Genomic DNA, 25999 nt, shown 5'->3' with positions numbered 1-25999 from the left:
AGATTTGCCAACCTCAAGGTGAGGCGACATAGGTTAAAAGAAAAGAAAAAATCTGCAGAGCCATAGTAGTATCTGCAGTAAAGATCTTTTCATACATTGTATACATTGTACCATAGGCCAAGGTGTCTCAATTTTTCACATTTTTTAATAATATTTTGTACATTTCAAGGACTCTTCTATTTTTGGAGTGTATTTTTTATGTATCTATATTGTATTATACACACACTTTAAAAGTGAATCTCTGTCCAAAAAATGCACTCAGTTTACTTTTTACTCACTATGAGCATCATTCATTATTCTCCCGCAGTAATTAAGGTTAGGATATGTATTTTTTGTTATACATTCCAATCCATTCTTCTTTGGCAGTAGTCGACTTTAGCAGCATTTAAATAACCTTTATCAGATTTGATGGTTTTGTTACAGACTTTTCAAAAAAGTGTTTTGCTTTTCTTTCACAAATGTGGGGATTAAATTGTGTTAAAATGTACAAAACAGTGATGTCATGTTTTGTGACGAAGACCCAGGCACAGAGAGACTTGATGAATTTAAGAATCTTATGATTTAATAAAGAAATTTGCAGACTTGCACAGAGAGGGTAAAATTATGATGACTGATAATGGAGATGAAGACAACAGACGATGAGGACAGGGAGGAACAGGGGTTTAAATGCACCAAGGAGACAGTCAGAGGGAACTCGGGACAACGGGAGACATTTAAGGATGCAGGGACTGACAGAGACAGGGAAGAAGTCTCATCGTGACGAGTAAAGTTTACCTTGCCTGGATAGGCAACTCTCTGGGTGCTCAGCACCCCCAAAGGTCTGATCCTAGAATCGCCCCTGGTTTCCAATAGGACAGTTGTTCTCAAACTTTTCACAGGGAGTACCACCTCATAAATATATGGCTTTTAAAGGACCACCCTTATGACCAACATTAAAGTACAGTACAGGCCTATTTAACACCATATACAGTTTACACTAGACAGTTTTATTTTTTATATGAATGTTATTATTTTAACCGTCATAAACAGGATGTGACAAGTGATAATAATAACAACTGTACTGCATTAAAACCAATAAACATGCACAGCAGGTGGAATATCCGGTCTTTAACACAACGCGAACCCTCGCGTTAACTTTTAATCGAATGGGAAAAAAAAAAAAAACTAGCGCGAACCTCGGACAAGTCATGCCGAACTTCTACCAGCATGTCTCGTGTCCGACGAGGGGGGATCGAATTTTGGACCATTGCTACACGCCAAGCAGGGCTACAAAGCTGTCTCACACCCGGCTTTTGGGAAGTCTGACCACAACGCCATCTTCCTCATTCCCCAGTATAAACAAAACATACGGAGGGAAGAAGTAACCACGAAGGAGGTGAAACGTTGGTCTGCCCAATCAGAAGCTACGCTACAGGACGCACTCAACGACGTAGAGTGGGACATGTTCAGAGCATGCGCAGTCGACATCAACGAATTTACGGAAATAGCAGTATGCTTCGTCAACATGCTAGCGGAGCAGATCACCCCCACTGCAAAAGTCACCAAATTCCCGAATCAGAAACCGTGGCTGGACAGATCGATCTGCGCTGCAGTGAACGCCAGGACCGCCACCTACAACGCGGGTCTTGCCACTGGCGACATGAACGCATACAAAGCGGCCTCATACGGCGTGCGGCGCACGGTGAGAGACGCCAAACGCCGGCAGAAGGTTCCGCATCATCCGGGCTAGGACAGAGAGACTCAAGAGGAGCTTCTATCCCCAAGCCATCCGGGATCTAAAACATAACATCCCCCACACCTTCACCCACCACCACCACACACACACACACACAGACCTGCCCGCTCACAGCATCCATAAGCGGCTGACACAGGTCTCTCTTCTAGACACTCTAAACCCACGGGCACAATGTACATTTCAAATTCTTTTTTCATTTTAAATATGTTAATATTGTCTATTCTTATTTAATTCACTTAATGTACAGAATTCACCTGCTTACTGCATACATGCTACTACTGCACATTCACCTAATGTATATAATATATAATGTTCTTCTCCCCCCCTTTTGCACATGTCGAGGAGCGTGTCAGGTTACATTTAACTGCATGTTATACTTGTATAACTATGCATGTGACGAATAAAGAATCTTGAATCCTCCAGCTTCAGTGTGTTAATGTGTTTATATTATGCCAACCATAGCTGTGTAGTTAGCGATCAAGTAGCACATCTTTACATACCGGCTAGCCCAGCTTTAGTAACCCTACAAACATTACTACTGTTTAGTTTTCTGTCTTCATTTATGTCGGAAGTGATAGCAGAGCTGTACTACGGTGGCTCCTAGAGACAAAGCACGTACAAACTCCAAAACACATACAAACTTCAAAAACCACGTACAAACTCCAAAGCACGTACAAACTCCAAAACACAAACTCCGAAGCACGTACAAACTGCAAAGCACGTACAAACTCCAAAACACATACAAACTTCAAAAACCACGTACAAACTCCAAAGCACGTACAAACTCCAAAACACAAACTCCGAAGCACGTACAAACTGCAAAGCACGTACAAACTCCAAAACACATACAAACTTCAAAAACCACGTACAAACTCCAAAGCACGTACAAACTCCAAAACACAAACTCCGAAGCACGTACAAACTGCAAAGCACGTACAAACTCCAAAAACCACGTACAAACTCCAAAACACAAACTCCGAAGCACGTACAAACTCCAAAGCACGTACAAACTCCAAAACACAAACTCCGAAGCATGTACAAACTCCAAAGCACGTACAAACTCCAAAACACAAACTCCGAAGCACGTACAAACTGCAAAACACATACAAATTTTGGAGTTTGTACGTGCTTTGGGATTTGTATGTGTTTTGGAGTTTGTACGTGCTTTGTCTCTAGGGGCCACCGTACTGTACGTTTTAATTTTTCAGAAATCCCTCAATCAGAACATTATTTAATCTTCCCACATACCACTAGAGGGAGCCCATGTACCACAGTTTTAGAATGACTGGAGAATGGATGGATGAATGAATGGAGAAGCGACAGGAGGGAGACACTGGGGAGGATTTTTCTCAAAAAGGAAACACCAAATCACAGCTGACTTCATTCTTTAGCAATGGATGATTTCATCATCCTCAGTTACTAGACTCAGGTGAATGGGTAATAACTGAATAGACACAAATGGGTAACAGTATGAAATCATAACATCTGCCTTGCACTTTAATGACTTGTGTGTGTGTGTGTCTGTGTGTGTATAGAGGGCGACAGAATCAATTATTAGCCAGCTATTTACAGTAAACATGTCTACTTACTTTATACCATTTTAGATTAGTATATCAACTTTGGCCTCTTACCCTGTGACAGCTGTAATAGGCTTGGCCCCCTCCCCCCTGCAACTCTGAATTAGATAACCGAAAGAAAATGAATGGAAACTGTTTGTACTTGGTGCAAAGACAAAGGCATTCATTTCAATTAAGCTTTATTTAGTGTACACTGATAGAAAAAGTCTTCAGCTGTATCCATTTAAAGATTATCAAATAATACAAAGTGTGGAGAAAAATAAATCAGATTTTGGTTTGTGGGCTACAGAAAAAAAACAACAAACCTCATAATAATAAAATAAACCAAACACCTAAAAAGTTTGACTGATTTGTACAGGTGACTTTCGCAGCACCTTATCTTCCCTCACACCCAACATTTCTGTTCATTTTTGCTGTGTGGAAAGGGAAATCACTCTGAACCAATCTGAAAACCCCACATTGATATTTATAATTTTGTTCACTATTATGACAGGACTTAATAACAGCTCAGTATTAACATGATAATACTGGTGTAATGTCTAAACAGTGCAATACTCACATAATAGCATGAGAAATACCAAGGTATAAACCAAGTAACAGCTTGTATCAACACATGTTATGGCTGAAACATATTAGACTAAAATGTGAAAGAAGGGGCCAAAAGCTATGGGCATGGGTAACATACAAAGATGCCTATGAGGCAAAACTAGTTATTAATAGTCTAATATTACCCTGCTATAACAATTATTAATACTGAGCTATTGCTTGCTTTTTACCACAGTGCATCTTGATCCCCATGTGACCTCAGTGAATGTAGTATTACAGATAATAATGCCCACAGTACTAAAATTTGCCTCAAACCAAAATTATTTTTCACACTGATACTGATGATTAAAAATAACGTGAAAACTAAAGTTAATACAGACTCTTTCCACGCACATCATCCCTTTAGTTTCCAATCATTAGTAAAATATAGTATATATTTAAAACTAATCAAGACAGCAATTAATTATCCTATGGTTGAGCCAGATGTTATTTATAATTTTAATAAAAAATAGCTAGTCTATACTTGATAGTTATTATCAGCAAGCTATAACTGTGACTGCTGTAATCCAGCTCTATCAAGTTACAGTTGAGGAACTATAGAGAGCTAAAAGCCCTTGGCTTTTTCCAGGGAAACTGTTGCCAAAAAAATTATGTATGGTAACCATAAACCCATTAATAAAATGCTCACACCCATCTGACACATCTGTGTTTCAACACAGTTTACAATATGGTATACGACTAGCAGGGCATCTCTTGAAATTGTCTGTTGAAACTACAGTTTGTGAACAAATATCAGAAGAAGATGTGATCAAAGAAAAAAAGGCTGGATAACATGAAGAAAATAAAAATGAACAAAAACACTGAATTCCTGTTATTAAACTGTATTACTGCCCCAATATTCAACTGTAACTTCTTGTGATAGCCAATTTAACTACCACAAACATTAATCTGAGTAGCTGATTTGATTCATCTGCCTTCACACTTAAAGTTTCTTCAAATAATGTCAGATTGTCAGCTGAATTCTTCTTCATGTTTATTAATCTTAATTCTGAAAGATTAACTAGCCACTACTACATGAAAAACTGAGCCACCAGGTTGGCCACACCAAGTAAGATTAGTAAACTGTGGGAAATCGCTGACTTCCACCTCAGCATCCCCTGTCGTCTCAGGGTGATCATGTGGACTAATGCAGGAAATACAAACACTAACGCCAATCCACAAATTGCTCCAGAAAACCTGCAAAGAGGAACACAAAGTTAAAACCACTACTCAGCAATCACTACACCATTACAAGGAGCCAACTAGTATGCTAAACAACAATGGCCACGACAAAAAAAAGGAAACATACTTGAATTTAGATTAGACTTTGTTTCTTTTCTTCCTTGCATAGGTAAGGATGAACTTCAATGCTAACACAGGTTTACCTTTTGGCCACTGATTTAAACGCTGGCGTATTGCCATTTAGTGTTGTTTGTTCTAAAGTAAAAACTTTCAAAGAAAGATCAAAACATAGTTTATAATTCAGTTTATGCACAAAACATCTTAGATGCATAATTATACCTATACCTTATATCTACATATCCACAGGGTATAGTGTAATTTCATTTTTTCTTTTTAGACAGGACATAAATGTAACTGCAAATATTTTACAACTCAGTGGTCTGCCTTTCTCAGAATCTTGAACTTAGTTATTTATATGTATTTGAACAAAGACATTCAATTCTAATTCAAACCTGGAACTATCAGAACAGTTTTATTTATGTATTTTTTTTTATTTATTAACTGTCACATTTTTCATACCATTTCTTAGGGTTTATGCCTTGATTTTATTGTTCATTTCTATATTATAATGACCTTTTTTTTTCTTTTTTTTTTTTAGCCTTTTATTATCTGTAAATTAACTTTAGGGTAAAATGACTGATTCTTATATAGTGCTGTTCTACTTTATACCCAAAGCGCTTCGAGGGTACGACAACAATTGGAAAAGCTTATTCTGTGACTATTTTTCAAAAATACAAATATAGATCTGTTTATTGAATTTTATTTTATTAAGTTAGTCATCCACTTATTGCCATTATTATAACAATCTATTTCATTTATTTTTCATTCAAGTATGACCAATGTAGTCTTTAATATCAAATACCTCAATAGCCACACAGTCAGTCTACTTTATGAAATGTTATTCAAGCTAAATTATTAAACTAAGACTAATTAGACTGTTTCTCTTCACATAAGTGAATGCAAAACAATTTCATACTTACCGTATGATGGATCCTATATTGGGATAAAGTGTGGCCATCAGGACACCAGCTCCAACAATTAAGATGTTCAGTATCAGAACATGAAGGAAACTAAAGAAAAACAATATAACAAACTATAAATTGCTTACAGGCAAGTCATCGATCGCTGTTTACCCAGGACATTAGTGCTGGGCGATATGGAAAAAATATTTATCACGATATGAATTATTTTATATCACGATAACGATATATATCACGATATATGACCTGACCTGTGGTCATCTAGAAAGTACGCAGTCTGTAAACAGCGAGTGCCGAGGGTGCAGTCTTTGTTTTGAGTTACCGTAAAGTATGTCGCAAATCCGGGTGCACGTACAGCAGCACCAGCTCGCAAACCACGAGACGGAGTTTCTTTGCGAAAAATATCTTTTTTTTTATACTTTATTTTTTCTTGCATAACGTTAAGAGCATGTATATTGAGAAGACAACACTAATATATTTGCCACAGGCTATTTAACCCTTTAAGACCTACCATAGAACCAAGTCCCCCAGAGCTTATCTTTATGTTTTTACATGCTGTAGTGCCACTTGTGGGAGTATTTCAAGTTTCCATATATCAATACAACCGTTATAGCCCAAATTTTAATAATATGTATGCATTAAGTCCATAGTAACTACATAAATTGCAAAAACTTGTAGTGCAATAAACTACAAAAAAATTGAAAATCGTTTTTGTTTTGTTTTTTACATATATTTCTAGTTTAAAAAAAATTAAGAGGTGTATCCCTCAAAACTGTAAATACAAAAGTTTCCAACCACGAGAAATTTATTTTGAGTGTCTTCATAGTTTTATTTTTGAGATACACTAATTTTTATATACTACAGGAAAAATGAAAATAAATATTATAATGCATCAAAATAAACTATTTCCAACAGTGTAGTTTGAGTTCTAAGCATCCCAGAAACGATACAGAAAAGCATAAAGTCAAACATGTCTTTTAAAAACACCAACATAGGCTTATAAGGCCCTTTCGCGAAAATGACGTCACTTCCGGTTTCGGGCAGGTAATGGCAGACATGCGATAGTTCGCGCTGACGTATATGCCAACGTAGGAAGTCTTATGAACGTTGGCAAAGCGTGTTTCTGGAATATTATCTTTTTGTTGCTGCAAGTTTGGAATATTATGTTTTTGTTGCTGCAAGTGCTTCTTATGCAATTTTTGCAAAGTTATATGTGGAAGGAAACCGTGACCTTGGACAAGCTAATGGCATAAGATGTAAGTACAACTCCTCCGGTTTCACATGCAAAAAAAAAAATAAAATATTGCGCTACCTTACGTGGTTCCAGTTCTACAGGGATTTAAAAATAGTTAGGTAAAACGGAGTGTGCCTGCTCCGACCGGTTGTAAAGGGTTAATTATATATTTTATGTAATAATTTATAAAATTTGGGTTAGTACGATATAAACGATAGAAGACAAATGGCACGACAGACACTTTTCTATCGTCCACACGATATATATCGTCATATCGCCCAGCACTACAGGACATTAGGGCTGCCACGATTGGTCGACTAGTCACGATTACGTCGACTATCAAAATCGTCGACGACTAATTTAATAGTCGATGCATCGTTTGAAGCTTTGTAAGATCCCAAAAGACGCAGGAATAAGTAGTAGGATTTAAGAGTGTAATAACGGAATGAAACCGAAGATGGCAGCACTGCATGTACAAGGATGCCAGCTGCCGTTAAACCCAGAAGAAGAAACTGTGTCCCAGAATTCATAGCGCGGCCCTGCTCAGTTTCCAACAATGGCGGCAGCTAGTTAGTTTTAATATCTTATTATTCTTTCTGGGTCACAAAATAAACGTTTAACATATTTTCAGGCGAGAATGTAGCTGTGTAAACTTCAAATATCTGCTCAGTTTATCAAGACACCACATATTTTCAAAAGCGCTCCGACGTTTTCGGAGACGTCTGTTACCCACTAGCTCGATAGCGAGCCGGGGGCAAGCCTCACTAGAGCCCGTGAGAACAGTGGACTCCCGGCAAATTGTTTTCAAACCCACCGCTGTCTTTCACTACTCAGGTTAAACATGATATATGAGTCACTTAGATAACTTAAAAATGTTATTGTTTGGCTTTTTTCAGTATTTTATTTGTTCCTGAGTAAATCGGTTTGGCTGAGATTAAAGTTATAGTTTTTACACAGCTGAATAAACGTCAAGCAGACAACTGATTATCAGAAGTGTGAGATGCTCGAGAATATACTCCGATGTCCCGTTATATTTTAGATAACAAGGAGTTTATTAAACTTAACCGAAACAATCTGCAAATTTCATTTAAATTTAATAAACTATCATCTTGTTTTTATTTTTAGTTAGCACATATCTTAAACCAGTGGTTCCCAAACTTTTTTTGCTGGGCCCCCCTTTGTTTCACAAGAAGATCTTCGCGCCCCCCCCCCCCAACAGACACAACTTTCAATCACACACACACCCATATTTTGTTTTCAAACTTCATTCCTGTTTATTTCCCACCTCAAAACCTTTTGTAAACAATTGAGGAAATGAATGTTAACAGTAATAAATTACAGGTTGAAATAAAATAAACTACTACCTCTTTGAAATAACAGAAAAACAAACCATCTTTATCGTATAATATTTTTTGTGTAGTTGTTTTTTTTTTTCCAGTGCAAAAATATTGAAAACTGCCTCGTATTTTTTTAAATGCCTCTCTGTGCAAAATGGGTTTACAAATATGAACAACTCCCTGAGAGGAAAAATAAAAAAAATTAAAGGTTTGTTGCAAAAAGAACCCACATTTAATCCTCACATCTATTCAGTGACTGGTGTGAGCCTGCCTGTTGCTGCAGATCTTCTCAAACCTGGGTTGCAGTTTTGAGACAGACACTCTGAGTTCATTTTCAATGTCCAGCCTTGATCTGTACTTCGTCTTGATTGAAGCCACAGCAGAAAAGCCTACCTCGCATAAGTAGGATGTGGTAAAAGGAAGAAGTATTGCCAGGGCTCTCTTACCCAGCAGTGGGTAATCTTTGTCCACTCCAATCCAAAATGCAGCCAGGGTCTTTGAATTAAACTGCAGCCTCTTAGTTGAATCAGAGGTAAGTATCATACAGTGCGTCCACTGCACATTGGGGGAGACGCGCTTGATGAGCACTTGCAGCCCTCCTCGTTTCCCAGCCATAGCCTGCGCCCCGTCTGTGCAAATCCCCACACAGTCCTCCCATTTCAGCTCGGCCTCTTTCAAGTAAGAGTCTATGATTTTAAACAGTTCTTCTGGAGTGGCTCTGGTAGAAACTTCTTTGCAGAAAAGTAATTCCTCCCTCATCTCATCTCCATCAATGAATCTGACATACGTTATCAGTAAGCAGTCTTTGTCACTATCAGTCGCTTCATCCATCTGCAGAGAAAAGCGGCTGTCACGCACCTTATGATTAAGTTGCTCCTCTATGTCCTTTGAGATATCATAAATGCGCCTGCCGATGGTATTATTGGACAGAGGAATATCCCGTAGTTTGCTGGCTGCTGCGTCGTCAATCATAGTTGAAACCATATCCATAGCACAGGGAAGTATTAATTCCTCTGCAATTGTGGGCGGCTTTTTACACTGAGCCACTCGGTAGGCAACTTTATAGGAGCAGAGGAGAGCATTTGCCGAAACAGATGCAGCTTTAGTAAAGTGATGCTGTTGACCACGACAATTTCGAAGTTTTTGTCTGAAAAAGTCTACTGATTTGTCTTTGTGCTCTGGATGTTTTGTCTCCAAGTGGCATCTTAGCTTGTTAGGCTTTAAACTGTCACTAGCTAGCACTTTAAGACAGACAACACACTGCGGCCTCTCCTCATTACCCACCGTTGCGCAAGTGAAGCCAAGCGCAAGATATGCTTCGTCATATTTTCTGCTTTTTGGTTTGGAAGGAAGTGGGTCTGTATGCATATTTGGTGATGCTTCATCTTCTGCTTTTCGTTTGTGTGCAAGCCCCGTCAAAAACCTGTCCATTATGCTAGCTAGCAGAGTTCTTTTTTTTTTTTTTTTTTTTTTGTGGTACTTCATACCGCGCCCCCCCTGCAATTGCTCTGCGCCCCCCCTAGGGGGCAGGCCCCACACTTTGGGAACCACTGCCTTAAACACTTAAAGCTCTAAGCTAATGATAGTTATATAAGAGCAGATGCTGCTGGTGCAATAAGCTGTACGTTTTACGTTCAATGGATGCATGATCTGATTAGTCGACTAATCGCAAAAATAATCGGTGACTAGTCGACTATCAAAATAATCGTTTGTGGCAGCCCTACAGGACATCATAAGTTCGTTAAAAGATGGCACACAAAGAAGTGGCCACATTAAGAAATCTGAAACATGCTTTTGTTTTTTTTATTAATTTATTTATTCGGTTACAATGTCATTTCTTTTATTAGTCTTGTTTAATTAATAACAATTGGATTAGAAACTGCAACTCTCTTATTACAGCTATGTACAGGAGCACAAAGTGCATCCCACAGCAGAAAACTGCCTGATTATTCACACCGCAGACAAAACAACTGGACAAAATTAAGCAGTTAAATTGAGAAATGATCACATTTTTTGTTTAAAATAAAAGCAACATGGGGGAAATATGATCAGTTATCAGCATTGTTTTGTTTCCTGTTAAATGGAAAAAGCACTACTCTTACCTGGGATAATGATTTCCAAATAGTTGACCCATCATCTGAACCCGCACCAGATAACCCAACAGGGGGTATACAGTAATCATCTGGAAAAGCAAGAAGGTCCTAGCCACAAACACCATAATATCACTGCTGGGGAAGTTATCCAGGAAGTTCTGTGAGAGAAAAGCAGTGCAGTGTTTATAAGCTAACTTATGTTTGCCAGAAATCAGCAAATAAGGGGTTTTAATGTTCATGTCCATGAAGAAACAAGCTGATAAAAAATTCTTGTGGTTATGGTTCAAACAAAAGCAAATCATATTTAAATCTAAACAGACACAAATTGACTGATATGTCAGAATAAACACCATTTAGCCACAAGATTAAAACCGCTGCCATGTTATGTATAGCATACTGACCAACACATTCCAGTGCAATGTTCTGCAGCGATACCTTGGGTCTTGGCTTAGTATGGATTCTACTTTTCATCTAAATATGGTTTCAGACCACACACCTAATGGAAGCGGAAACCCAATACACCACAGAAACTACTCAGGAATTTCCCAGTAAATACACACAAAAATATAAAGTAAATAATGCCAGAAACCACAGAAGACCATTTAAAGCTACATGTACATGCCCCAACAGATCAAAACTGTTTCAGCTGTCAGTGTACAGTATGAGGAAATAAACAAACAAACAGAAGGAATACTCTTTAAATCATCTATTTACATAAAAAACATTGTGAATGCTTAGTTACATGTTAACATTAATCAAATTGAAATGTATGAAAAAATTGGTAATACTGAAAAACAATTCCACTTACAAAGAGTAGATTAAAAGTGTGTAACCCTGTAAGTTAATTACATCAACAAAAGCTTATTAGAGTCAGAAGTTACAACAACCAATTCACATGGTCCCTCTCTTCTAACATATTGACTATGTTTATTTTAAATACATATTGGAGCAATTTAAAGAGTCCTCCCATGGATGGACTGTAACTACAACCTGAAACTTTGTTCTGCTCTGTTGCCCCTGTAAGCTCAGCGTCATACAGTAGTTCAAGGTCTACTGTGTGACAGCTGTAGTCAAACATGGTGACACTGCCTTAGGTAAAAACGTGGTGTAAAGGATGGGTATAGGTTGTTAACAGTGACTACATTTTCAAAATTGTCCAGTAGTAACCATGTTAGCCACTGAGCCCAGTTTATTAGTGTAGAAATGATCTACCTTTACCAGCTATATCTCAAAAGACTTAACAACACAGCAGATCAACACCTTTCAACACTATAGCAAAGCTATGATAAACTCACTTCCAACAAAGACAATCCATCTTTTGCCCTGCTCAGGGATAACCCAATGTATGAAAATGCAATTGAAAATGCAATGCAATGAAAATAACAGGCCCCTTTACCCAGCTACATCATGGATGGTAAAATCTGCTTCCACTGACTCATTTCAGGGAAGAATAGTCCTCCTAAATGTAGTGCATTGTACTGAACCACAGCTACCTGAATACACTTTCTGAGATTGCTGCTGCCAAAAGACATTTAATCGGTTATTAAATCGAAGGGTTTACTTGCATCTTTAAGTGGTAGTGGGTATAGGGAAAATATGAGCATTTTGGTGAAAAAAAAATGCATACATAAAATTATTTAAAAATAACAATAAAGTGAAAATCTTACTGGCTGAATGCAGTCTTTAAAGAGAGGAGGAGAGGGAAAAGCAGCAAAGATCAACACTCCAACATACAGGTAGGTTAGCCCCACTAAAAGATAAGCCACAGACAGGTCGCGCACCTGAAAACATACCAAATTTAGCTTAGATGCATCAGAATTAAAACTTTTGAGACTGAATTGTGTCATCTAAATTTACTTAGCAAAAACCAGATTTGAAGAGTACTAATATTTGGAAGAACATGGATAAATAACACTCACATTGTTCTCTTGGTCCTTGTTGCTCTTCATTAATGTGATGATGCAGTTGTGAATGAAGAAGGCCAGAGTGAGAACACCAGTGAGCTGAGGGAAGAGCAATCTGAACTCTGAAAGATCATAATTAAAACATAGATACATTTGTTAATGTAAAGAAACTGAGCACGCACGCACGCACGCACGCACGCACGCACCAGGCATAACATGACCATCTGCCTAATATTGTGTTGATCTGCCGTATGCTTTCAAAACAGCCCTCACCCATCAAGGCATGGACTCCACAAGACCCTTGAAAGTGTGCTGTGTTATTTAGCACCAAGATGTTAGCAACAGATTTTTCAACTGCTGCAAATTACAGTGTGGGGCCTTCATGGATCGGACTTGCTTGTTCAACACATCACACAAATACTTGAATAAATTAAGATCTGGGGAATTTGGAAACCAAGTCAACACCTCAAACTTCTTGTTGTGCTCCTCAAACATTCCTGAAACATTTTAGCTTTGTGACAACACACATTGTCCTGCTGAAAGCACCACAGCAATCAGGGTTTTCATATAGTTTTCATGAAAGGGTACGCATGGTCTACAATGCTTAGGTAGGTGGTATGTATTAAAGTAACATCCACATGGATGGCAGGACCCAAGGTTTTCCAGCAGAACATTAGCCAAACCATCACACTGCCTCTGCTGGTTTACCTCCTGCCCATAGTTCATCCTGGTGGCAGGATGAAGCAACGCACATGTACCCAGCCATCCACGTCAAAGAAAACATGATTCCTCAGATCAGGGAACCTCCTACCAGTGCTCCATGTCCTAGTTCTCAATCTCACATGCCCATTCTTGGCACTTTTGGCAGTGGACAGGTGTCAGCATGTGCACTCTGACTGATCTGAGGATATGCCCCATATGCAGAAAACTGCAATGTACTGCGTATTCTAACACCTTTTTATCAGAACTAGCATTACGTTATTGAGCAATTAGAGCAACAGTAGCTCAACTGTTGGATCAAACCACATGGGCCAGCCATCCCTCCCCACATGCACTAGTGAACCTTAGCTGCCCATGATCCTGTCACTGGTTCACCACTGGGCCACTTTTAATAAATACTGATTACTGCAGACCAACAACACCTCCACAAAAGATGCAGTTTTGGAGATGCTCTGACCAAGTTATGCAGCCATCACAATTTGGCCCTCATCAAATCTTGTCAAAATCCTTACACTTTCCGTTTTTTCCTGCTTCTTACATATCAGCTATGAAGATAAAATGTTCACCTGCTCTGTCAGTGGTCATAATATGCCTTATTACATGGCTCCATAGGTATACAGCCAATGGACCTCTGTTTTGCACCTCAATAATATAACATTTTGATTTTCAGCTGGTGTCATGACTTTTTGCACCGCCCTTTCTTCATGTGCTTTTTCCCTGTGTTATTTCCTATTATTACACAATTTATGGACATCTTTGGTGTCATTTCTTTCGGTTGTTACCAATATCTACATATACATCTACATTCCTGTTAAAAGACACTCAAAGAAGCATTAACACCAGTTTTACCTGGAACATAGAATTCTGTTTTGTCAAACCAGTGGAATTCCAGGTGAAAGCCAAGGCGGACAGCTTTGACAGTGACCAATACAATCAGGTAGACCACTGATATGGTGCCTGTACAAGATGGATGAATGACATCAATACATTAATGGATGAAATGCTGATGCAACACAGAAAGCAGATTAATCAAGCCCCACAGTTAACAATGAATTGACTTATCTCTACTCCACATCAGAGTATGCTTATTTAAGTAAGTACAAATGTTGAATAAAGGAAAACCATAATCAGTATTGTACTTCACCACTCATTCATCTTTGAGCAAATGTGAAATTCTTAATGAGAAGACACCAGTCTTAACTCCATGTCTACAAAGAAAAGGATCTAGCCATTTTTTCGAGCCTTCAGTCAAAATGATGTGACAAAAAGAATACGCTTCTATGCTGGCCCCTTTTTAATCAAATGCCAACAGTGAAGAAGTTCCAGTACACACTATATACGAAGCCCAAGTTTTCTGACTAATCTAAAACAAACCGACTGCTCTTGGTAAATAGACCGGTTCTTATATAGCGCTTTTCTACTCTACTCGAGCACTTAAAGTGCTTTATACTACAATATGCCTCCCCCACTCATAGAAGTTTTTTTCTAAGCTTCGGTACTTTCTATCTAACATTCACACACATCCTCACATTTCGATGGCTGCATTGAAGAGCAACCTGGGATTATCTTGCTCAAGGATATTTTGGCATGCAGACTGGAGCAGCCAGGGATTAAAAGATAAATGAGTGGACAATGCTGAAAAAAACTGTAAGCGTTTTTTGTTTTGTTTTTTTTTCCCATCTGGATAATCCTGATACATTCCCACCCAGGGTGGGGTGGCTGTGGCTCCAGTCAATCTCTTGATGTCTTACCCAGGAAAGTGAATCTTGCAAAGAAGGAAGCTGAGCGGAAGCAGAGCAGTGGAAGGAGCAGAATGATGAGATAGAAGGGGACAGTGTTGGTTTTACTCCAGTAGCGTTCAAAAGGGTTCACATCAGACATATTTCCATTGTCACTGAGGTAAAGGGTGCTGATGGTGTTGTTCCCTCCAGGGTTAGTATTTGGGTAAGGGCAGATGACTGGTGAACAAATTAACAGAATATCATCAAACACTGTTAATTAACTGGGTAACACAAAATTATAAAATGCACCAGATCAAAGGCATAAAGTACATCTTTGTTTTCATTCACATGCTTTTCCAGTCTCCTTTTGCTTTTTGCCTAACCGCTGTCTGTTTGGTGGTCTTTGTGAGGAGCATATTTAACCATCAGAAATTCCCAGACTTTTATTCTAAAACTAATTCTAACTTTAATAAAAATCTGAAAACAGACTGGAAATACGGGCCAAAAAGCTTTAACTTTTACAATATTTAGTATGCAGGTGGTCTCTGTCCTCTTTTCAAAGCAGTAACTTTGTGATTCCCTGGATGTGATTTATTTACTTGGAATTTATAACTTTTTTGAAAGGTATATGATAAAGCTGAAACTTTGCATAGAGCAAGTGACTTACCTTTTTCTGAGCCATTGGTTTCCAACTCTGAATCTGACACGTTGATATTGTGAACATGGTCTATGGACAGAGAAGAGGAAGCCATCGGTTAAGAGAAACAAGCCTTCTTGCAAAAGCCAAAAGCTTGATAAAGCAAATAATGAATTTAAATCTTTCTGCACAATGTCTTCGTGTAATGCAAATGTCTTCTGTGTAAATTTCAGAGATGTTCTCAGTGTGTCTTGCCTTGAGTGGTAATTTCTGTGTATTTAAACAGAAATTTAAAAATAGTGTAACAATATCTTTTAGATCATCCAATGGCTTAACCTCAGCGAAAAAAAAAAGTTATTACAAACATCAGGCACACTATGTGCCATATTACCACAGTTAATTAAAGCTTGCAGAGCTGTGAGTTTCGTTTTTGCTTAAAATGTTTCTGAAGTCACTGTGCTCCACATATAGTAACATAAACAAGTAAGCATTAACATGTCGAACAATAGTATAGAATGACATAATTCCACTCTTTTGCAGATAAAACCATTGTTTCTTACTGTAAATAAACTGTCCAGTGTTGAAGAGGAAGTTGGACATGAGTACCCAGTAGACTACCATAGCTCCAACAAGTGACACCATAGAGAACATCAAGCTGGACCACTGACCAACTTTTCCAAAATAGTACTGACAAACATCAGGGAATTCCCAGTCTGATGTGTCCACACAGGCTAGGAGAGCACAAAGAATAATTACAGAGGTAAATACTTGGTTCCCAAATATGACGTTAATATATCACAAAAGCTTTTCCACTTGTTATTCCTAGAGTATTTAAAAGTAGAATGGGAGGGAGAGCCTTCAGTTTTCAGGCCCCTCTTTTGTGGAACCAGCTTCCAGTTTGGATTCGGGAGACAGACACTATCTCTACTTTCAAGATTAGGCTTAAAACTTTCCTTTTTGCTAAAGCATATAGTTAGGGCTGGACCAGGTGACCCTGAATCCTCCCTTAGTTATGCTGCAATAGACGTAGGCTGCCGGGGATTCCCATGATGCATTGAGTTTTTCCTTTCCAGTCACCTTTCTCACTCACTATGTGTTAATCGACCTCTCTGCATCGAATCATATCTGTTACTAATCTCTGTCTCTCTTCCACAGCATGTCTTTATCCTGTTTTCCTTCTCTCACCCCAATCGGTTGCAGCAGATGGCCGCCCCTCCCTGAGCCTGGTTCTGCCGGAGGTTTCTTCCTGTTAAAAGGGAGTTTTTCCTTCCCACTGTCGCCAAAGTGCTTGCTCATAGGGGGTCATATGATTGTTGGGTTTTTCTCTGTATTTATTATTGTGCTATCTACTGTACAATATAAAGCGCCTTGAGGCGACTTTTGTTGTGATTTGGCGCTATATAAATAAAATTGAATTGAAAAATTGAATTGAATAGTACACAGTGGTGACAAACATGAACTTTATGAGCTAACATTCTTTTGCAAAGTCATTTAGTAAATGCAGCAGCATAAATTGTTTGGTTTTTTTTGATTCAGGAATAATGTTCGATAAGTTCAGTGTTAAGCTTCACCATTTTATTTAGTCTGAATTCATTTGCTCTGTACCTTCTGTCTTAACAATAACTTCTTGTAACTGTGCCAAAAATATAGCGGTGCAACCAAGTGTTTAGATGTATTAACAACACTGCACATTCGCATGTAATGAGTAGTTAGCTCATATTTATACAAATACATTTTTTTTAAATCTCTCATTTCATCCAGTTATCAATTTCACTCAGCAGGAAATATCCTAGATATATGTACAAAGCAAGGAAAGAGCTTTTCAAGTTAAATTGGTGGAATTTCTTTGACTCGCTGATACAGTCAGCACATTCCATGTCCACCTGCTAAGAGCAGACTTGAGTACAGGTTTGAAACATTATAAGTAGGTAAGATGAAAGCTGTTGCTGCTGTCTTCAGGTCACTGAGTGTAAAAGCTTTTAAACTACAGTAGTAAGGAATACTCCATAGATCAGGCTCTGACTGATATTAAACAGAGCAAATACAGCAGTGACATTCCTGTACAGTGATCACCCAAAAATGTAACACTTTGCAGAAGACAGACTTGTCTTCATAAACGACAACTTCTGATAAATCCCGATAAATACATTAGTTTTCATCATGCATTTTGGGGAATAAATTGCTGTATAGATCAGGTTCTGAATGATACTGGAACAAAACATTCTGTAAAATCTTTATAATGCAGACACTGAAAAAGTGTTGGGCAGAGAATAAGAGGGAAAAAACAATTACTTTTAGTATAAACAGGTACTCTATTTTTTAAATTTAAGGGTATAATTTATCTTTTGGGCCTGCAAATTATAAATAGCATAATTAATCAGTTATGCTAAAGTGAATGACAACATATTAAAGAAATGCTAACAACAAAAAACATAACTGCTCTCTCACAAAGAACCCCATACAATGTGTATGTTGAAAATTTGCCACTGGCCTTAATTTTGCATACTAATATGGAATGGAAAATATTTTTCTAGCATTTGAGATCTGAAACAAACCATTGTGAACTAGGTACTATTGTCCACTTTTTGAAACTTTAACGGATCTCAAAAACTACTAAAGATATTATTATTGGTCTATTAATCCCAAACCTAGTTTGTAAAAATGACTTACGTATTGACTTTGGTGATTTGAGGACAATATAACAACAATACAGCATCAGCAGGCCTATGAAGATGACAATGAAGACTCCAAGAGTGAAACCAGCCTGAAATAAAGTCAAAATTGTATATTTATTTTGAGCTTTTGCCCTCTAAACTAACCTTTATTTGAACAAAGCTCGCAAACAAAGTTTGTTTTTTTATGTGATTTTAGGTGTGGTTTTGAATGAGCTGAAAACATCAAGTATGTGAACTGAAACACATCACCTGCTTTATACCCCAAGGCATGCTGAGTATAGATGTGCCCATCATTGTGTTCCATATTGCAAATCTGGGACAAAAAAAAAACAACAAATAAATCAAAGCAGTTAATTGCATCCACTTAAGTACAAAGAAAGCATGTAGCTTTCACATGCTTTGTGCAGTGGATTTCACATTTTACTACTGCTGATAGGGCTTACATGGTGATGATACTGGGGTTTTTAGCGGTATGGTCACTGCCTGGGACCTTGAAAGCTGTTCCCAGTGGACTGTAGATGTAGATCTCATCTGGCTGGGGAATCACGTGATCTGGAGGACTCTAGGGAGGAAAAACGGAGAGGTGAAGGTGAAGATTTCAGAAAAGTGCATGTCATGACATCTTAGAATTACAAAGATAACTTTAATAGCATTCCCCTTATTAAGGTAGGTTAGCTTCATTTTAAGATCTTCAGTTTGTAATTCAGTGTTACTACAAAACTTTGAAAAGAAGAAGATTAGGAGATAGCTGATAACCCCTTACAATCTGAAGTTATAACCATGTAGCAATAACTTTTTTTTTTCTGTGAGAATTCACGAAATGAAAAGCAACTATGTGCTAACATATCCAGTGGATGGAAACATAATAGCAATAGAAAGGCAAATTAAAATTATTTTAAGTAAAAATAAAAACAGATGATAAGAGAAACAACAATACAGATGCTTTGACACAGGTGCACTGCATGGGACAACCAGGGCTTTAAGTGGATCTTGGCAGGTGGGAGAATCCCAAGATCTGATGTAGCAGTGCAGCAGGAAAAATGACTCGCCTCAAAATGAACAAGTAGCTTTGTATTCTGAGCTCTGGTAGTTTTTACAGATCTGTTTTCTTTTTGGACAGGCTATGTGATCAATTGACCTGTACTGCCTCTATGGCTTTGGGGCAGCTTTTTGTGGATTTAGCCAAGTGGATTTTCCAATACATTCTGACATGTTACAGAATGTATTGATCTATCATGGCTTCCTTCGAAATATTTGGAACTTTAAAAGCAATAGTTAAGGTTATCAGCTTAAACTTATGACTTCTTTCAAGTAATATAAATTATTACAGTCCATAATACCGATTTATATAGCCTGAGATCGATCACTGATCAAAGACCATTGATCAAAGAATGCTGATCAATGGTCATGAGTACCATTTACAATACTGTGATTGCAGCCATTCCCCAACTCTCTGTGAATGGTACTCATGGCAATTGATCAGTGGTCTTTGATCAGTGGTTGTTGATCAATGGTCATGACAATTTGCATATTAATTATCAAGGAACTGACCTACACACTCATCCATGAAAACTTTAAATTAGGAATCCCTACTACAATCACACGGTCACCAGCTCTCCATGCCTGTGTCTATAACAAAGAATAATCAAGGCTTCCTAAAGGCTTTCATGCCAAAATGCACTGCCGTTTTTTAGGTTTATAGCCATGCAATGAATAAATGCTTTTAAAATTGTATTTAATAATATTGAATTTGTCACCAATCTGTTGGTCAAAACATGTTTTTTCAGTGGTTCGCACTTGGCAAATTTTTTGCCCAGAAGCTATGATTGTTATGCATTCATGGTTGTGACAACAAACTTGACCTACCAATTGTCGATCAGAAGACCCCATGAGTCTGCTGTAGTAGTGTAATCTGCTGTTGAGTACAGCAGCCTCAGCAGATACTGTCTCTTGTGGGCCATCATTTATAATGTTCTTGCGTTCCACATGGAAAGGCCTGAAAGATGTCAATAAAAATCATGTATTTTTCAAGTCACGTAAAAACACAGAATTTCTTTGATTTCACTGCATACAGTAAGGATTTGCACAATTTACATTTTTTATATTATTTAAAGTAAGTAAGTAAGTAATATGTTACAATCAGATAAGGCCTTATACACAGTTTCTCACAAAAGTGAATACACACCCCACATTTTTGTAAATATTTTGTTATATCTTTTCATGGGACAACATTGAAGATATGGCACTTTGATACAATGCAAAGTAGTCAGTGTACAGCTTGAAACAGTGTAAATTTGCTGTCCCCTCTAAATAACTCAAGACACCTTCATTATTGAATAAACCTCTGGCAACAAAAGTGAGTACACCCCTAAGTGCTCTCACACTCTCTCATACTGGTCACTGGAAGTCTAACATGGCACATCATGGCAAAGAATTTTATGAGGATCTGAAAAAAAGAATTGTTACTCTACATAAAGATGGCCTAGGCTATAAGAATATTGTCAACACCCTGAAACTGAGCTGCAGCACAGTGGTCAAGACCATACTGTAGTTTGACTGGACAGGTTCCACTCAGAACAACCTCGCTATGGTCGACCAAAGAAGTTGAGTGCACGCGGGATGTCATTGTTTGGGGCTGCATGGGTGCTGCTGGCACTGGGGGGCTACAGTAAATTGAGGTAACTATAAATGCCAACATGTCCTGTGACATACTGAAGCAGAGCATGATCCCCTCCCTTCAGAAACTGGGCCATAGGACAGTGTTCCAATATGAAAACAACCCCAAACACACCTCCAAAAAGACCAGTGCCTTGCTATATAAACTCAGGGTAAAGGTACTTGGCTGGCCAAGCATCCACCAGCTCCATGATGTCATCATGGAGGAGTGCAAGAGGAATCTAGTGGGACCCTGTGAAGCTCTAGTGAGCTCCATGCCCAGAGTAAAGGCAGTGTTGGAAAATAATGGTTGCCACACAAAATATTGACACTTTGGAGACAGTTTGGACATTTTCACTTAGGGGTGTACTCACTTTTGTTGCCAGCGGTTTAGACATTAATGGCTGTATGTTGAGTTATTTTTAGGTGACAGCAAATTTACACTGTTATACAAGCTGTACACTGACTACTTTACATTGTATCAAAGTGTCTTATTGTCAATGTTGTCCCATGAAAAGACATAATAAAATTTCTACAAAAATGTGAGGGGTGTACTCACTTTTGTGACACACTGTAGCTTGACTAAGAAAATTCATGCATTAAAGCAAATATATTTGAGATTTGAGAGGTTCTAATCATTGTGTGAACTGGATTAAAACTCACTAACACAGGAAATGGTGCTAGGAAAATGAAGCACTCACACATCTCACAACTAACATCTTAGTATTTGCTTGCTAAGTGAATTCCAAGAAGTCAAGGTAATAAAGCACCTTGTTTATTATCTAGCAATGAAATGAACAACATGAACCTATGGCATGTGACAGGCAAGAGAGAAACTGATTCATACTTTGTACTGATTAGCACAGCATTTACCTTTTAGTTCTCAAGTCTAGCGAATTTGTAGAGTCTCTTTGCAAGTAGTCCTCTCCAGTCTGCTCTGAACTCAGCAAAGGCCTGGAGTCATCCTCCATGATTCTACTGACTTGCAGCTCTAGCTTCTCAACAGGTGTCACCTAACTGGAAGCATACATGTTACAAAATCTAAACACATACAACCACAGCAAACATAAGATATTGTTTAGTACAATTGTTTGTTTAATTGTGTGCAGATCAACATTTTTCAAGGTAATTTTTGAATGCGTGGGTCTACATTCCAGATGTGCTTACTTCACCATTTTGTAAAAATTAACCTGTATTAAAGTAATCCAGTGCAAAAAATAACTATTGATAGTTCATTTGGCAAACGTCTTTTTCAAAACTGTCAACAAAAACGGTTTTAAGCAAGGCTCATGTTGCTGCCAGGATGTAACTTGGCTTAACACAGTAGCCAGTCCCATTAGGACCCCTCTTCCTTTGGACAGTCAAAATTCTGTTAATTTTAAAGCTTTGAAAGCAGAGTACCCGCAAGAGCGTGAATCTGCTGCAGCACAGCATTGCCAATGCTATGAACTGCAAACGCCTGTAGAGTGAAGATTGCTGTAAAGGTCATTAGGAGTCCACTGCCCTCTCTGCAGAGGATCAACTATCGCAAAACCCACATGACCCTCGACAAAGTCTGTTCACACTTCTACCCTGAGGCTGCAGGTATAGAAGTGTGAAATCTAGGACCTGTAGACTAAAGAACTCAATGACATTAGACTCCAAAACACATGACAGGAGTTTATAACCTCAGATTACCTCAATCTACATTCCTGCACACTCAATCGCATTCTCACAGCTAGGGCTGTTCGATATAACGATATATATCGGATGACGATATAAAAACGTCTATCGTTTCATTTTACGCTATCGTTTGTTTCGTGGTGTCGTAAAATAAACTGTTTAGGGCAATATTTTTTCATCATTTTGATGGTCACTGTAGTGGCTATATTAATTTCTTAAAGTTCTCTCTTTCTCTTATATTTAATATAACCACGCTACAGACTGACAAGCACTTGTTTTTATGCGTTGTCGTTAGCAACAACGACGGTAAAACCACGGCGTGTCCGCTTGTTTATTTTCCACATAAACCTCTCACAATAAAGCTCAAGATCCTATTGAGACTTTTCAAAATAAACTGAATCACGTGAAAGATGCAGAGTATTTACGGATGAGAAGCAAAAAAGAGCCGTCAGGTGCTAAAAAATAAACCTTAGACTCAAACGTTAGAACAGGCTTTTCCCCGCAGCACGCCGTGTAATAAATACTCACAAAGGAAACGGCGGCCGTTACAACTTCTGTCTAAAAATGTATAGTTTCACGCATCAGTTAAAACACTCGACTCTAGGTCCATGACGCCCAGCTGGAAACACTTCACGCAAGTCAAGCTGCCCGAGATTCACATAATTTACAGAAAATGTTGCATTTTTGTGATTTATATCGTTATCAGACGATAGATGTCTTAATATCGGGATATGAGATTTTGGTCATATCGCACAGCCCTACTCACAGCTGTCTTGAACACCAACTGCTGTCTGCTGTACATACAACTGATGTAGTATAAATATGTACATAGCTTTTAAAGCTCTTTTTTTAAAATCTGTTGTGTGTTGTGTGTCTCAGTACTGTGCATATGACAAAATTTTGAAACCTGAAACTCATCTCCTTCCTCATTTCTCTTTTGAATAAAGAGACAAATGAGGAAGAAGCTTCAAAGCCATTCAAGGCTTCAACATACAACAGCTATATAAAACTTCTGAGCCACTCCACAATTCTTCATATTTTGCTTCCAATGATCCAGACGTTCTTTGAGCAATAACTCTCCAGGCTTTCTGAAAGTCTTTCAAAGTTTCTCTTCTGGTGTTGGCTGCATTTTCACTCACTTTTAATTCAATTCTTGTACCTGGTCTTTCTCAGAGGTATGTCTTTTTGTTGTTTGTTAAGCCACTTAACATTGTCCCATTACAAAAGCACCTAACTCAAGGGACGAGCCAGTGGAAGGATCATTGTCAAGAAGCCATTCCTAAGGAAGGAGTAAGGAGTAAAGCCTAAGGGAAGGCCAACATACACAAAACCCGCATGAAAAATAAGTGACAACAGGTCTTGTAGGTTGATGAATCCGAATTTCAGGTTCCTGGTTTATATCGTCATAAACAGCTTTATTTTTCAAATATCACAATGATCCCAAACCATAGAGTATAAGAAATGCACATCAACTACTGGTTTCTCAAGTTCGATGTTTGATGTTTCAAGATGAGCATTCTTGGAGGAAGAATGCTTCCTCCAAGAGTGTGGACTAATACCCCCCGTATTAGTCCACACTCTCATTGGCTTATAAACTGTATGTCACTAGCCAGTGAGAATGGCTGAGATTTAATTTCACAGGTAATCCTCAATTCTGAAATATAGAATGACCACGATTTACAAAACAGACTTACATGACAACAATGCTAACCCCTATGCCACCATTACAAACACAATTAATTTTTACTTTACACAAAATGAGTGAGTGAGCTCATAAACTCAGCAGAAAGTAGTATTCATATAAACTTCTAGAGGACATAAAGTCTCCTTGGACAGACCTCCAGCACAGACCTCACAGAAGCAGTGCAGGATCGTCTTAACAGAATGGAATAAAGGCAGCCGACATCCAAAGAGGAGCTTTGGAATGTGTTTTCATACCAAATATCAATTTTCAAGCTTTTTAGAATTGTATAATTTCTGTTTTACATTAAATCGCCACACTTATTTCACATTTTCTAAGGAAGAGCTTTTTGTTCTGCCTTTAGCGACTTAACCTTATAGATATAGTTCCGCCATGCACGTGACAACACAAATATTTCTCTGGACAAAGTAACAAGTCGATACTGAGATATAATAATCCATAGTGAATTCCTTCTGAAACCACATTTCTACACAGATACGTACTTAGTGTAAATTTTAAAGATTCATATACTCAAAGTCACGTACAATAAAGCTCAGACACTTTAAACACCTTAACGAGAGAAACTGCTGAGTGTGCAACAAAGGCTGGTAGTTGAATGGCAACGTTTCATATCTAAACTCTTAAAAAAAAAAAAAAAAAGATGTCATGCTAGGCTTGCAGGCTTCTTTGTAGAACTCACAGTCTGCAGTGAAGTGTCCTCTCCTCGGGTCTTCAGCTCATCTCAGTTCTGCTGTCTCTGCTATTGTTTCACCTCGAAAGTTGAAGCGAAATCAAATATCAACACAGTTGTTATTCATTTTTAAGTCTAACACCACCGGTGACATCAGCTAAATATTATTCCGGAAAGAAATAATTAATTAATAATTATACACGACTTATGAGCTGAGCAACGGCGTAGAGGAAGAAGAACTTAATTTACAAATACTCAGCAGTCTTCCTACTGGGCTTAGTGACGATGTTGTTGGTTTTCTTCCTGTTCCTCTTCTTCTTCGTATGCATTTAGGCCGGACTACTCTTCGAACGCTATGCCGCCCTCCACCTTCCTCTTCTTCTTCTACTTGCTGCCGTTAGGGGGCGCCCCCTAACGGCAGCAGAATTAAACTTGCTGTATATTTTCTACAGTGGTGCACCACGTTTCTGGACTTCTGATGCAACATAAACCATTTAATGTTTGCTTATAAATTTTTCAAACAGCTTGCCAAGCCTGGTTATGCCCAGCAAGAACAAAGGGTTAAAGTGGGCCACATTATTTATTAGAGGCATTCAGGGACCATCAGTTGAGTGAAGGTGTAATGAGTAATTAAATCTGATTCTCAGTTTAATAAATAATATCAACTCAAACTTTCATGTGCTTGAGCCTGTATTGCTTCCAGTTATTGTCTATGAGAACTGGGCCATTTAAGGTTTGAGAATGACAACTCTTTAGAAGTTAATGGCCAGTGACTGCAAATAATTGTTGTCGCAACAGTACTTGAAATTTAGCACTTGATTTTGGTCAGATTGGTCTGAGGCCAGGGCAATGTCTCATTTTGACACTGCC

The 25999-nt window shown here is 38.2% G+C and overlaps 1 protein-coding gene across 3 annotated transcripts; it reads right to left on the bottom strand.

Annotated features, from left to right (window-relative positions):
* Nucleotides 1–3500: 3500 nt before the first annotated feature.
* On the bottom strand, nt 3501–25497 carry slc38a9 (solute carrier family 38 member 9). 3 transcript variants are annotated; one of them, XM_063477931.1, is made up of 16 exons: nt 25379–25497; nt 25139–25210; nt 21969–22112; nt 20307–20436; nt 18884–19002; nt 18690–18753; nt 18436–18529; nt 16326–16496; nt 15796–15855; nt 15159–15365; nt 14257–14364; nt 12703–12809; nt 12451–12564; nt 10793–10941; nt 6120–6209; nt 3501–5094 (listed from the first exon to the last, which is right to left on the bottom strand). In XM_063477931.1, exons 3-16 carry the CDS (start codon nt 22064–22066, stop codon nt 4929–4931), a joined length of 1677 nt encoding a protein of 558 aa, XP_063334001.1. In that variant the 5' UTR covers nt 22067–22112; nt 25139–25210; nt 25379–25497; the 3' UTR covers nt 3501–4928. The 3 variants fall into 3 exon arrangements, with proteins under 3 accessions (XP_063334001.1, XP_063334002.1, XP_063334003.1); XM_063477932.1 differs by having other exon boundaries at nt 25401–25497; XM_063477933.1 differs by having other exon boundaries at nt 25385–25418.
* Between the last annotated feature and the right edge of the window lie 502 nt (nt 25498–25999).

Source organism: Pelmatolapia mariae, linkage group LG7 (assembly GCF_036321145.2).
Source record: "Pelmatolapia mariae isolate MD_Pm_ZW linkage group LG7, Pm_UMD_F_2, whole genome shotgun sequence".
Classification (NCBI taxonomy): domain Eukaryota; kingdom Metazoa; phylum Chordata; class Actinopteri; order Cichliformes; family Cichlidae; genus Pelmatolapia; species Pelmatolapia mariae.
The sequence above is the reverse complement of the archived record's forward strand: the minus strand, read 5'-3'. Positions and strand labels throughout refer to the sequence as shown.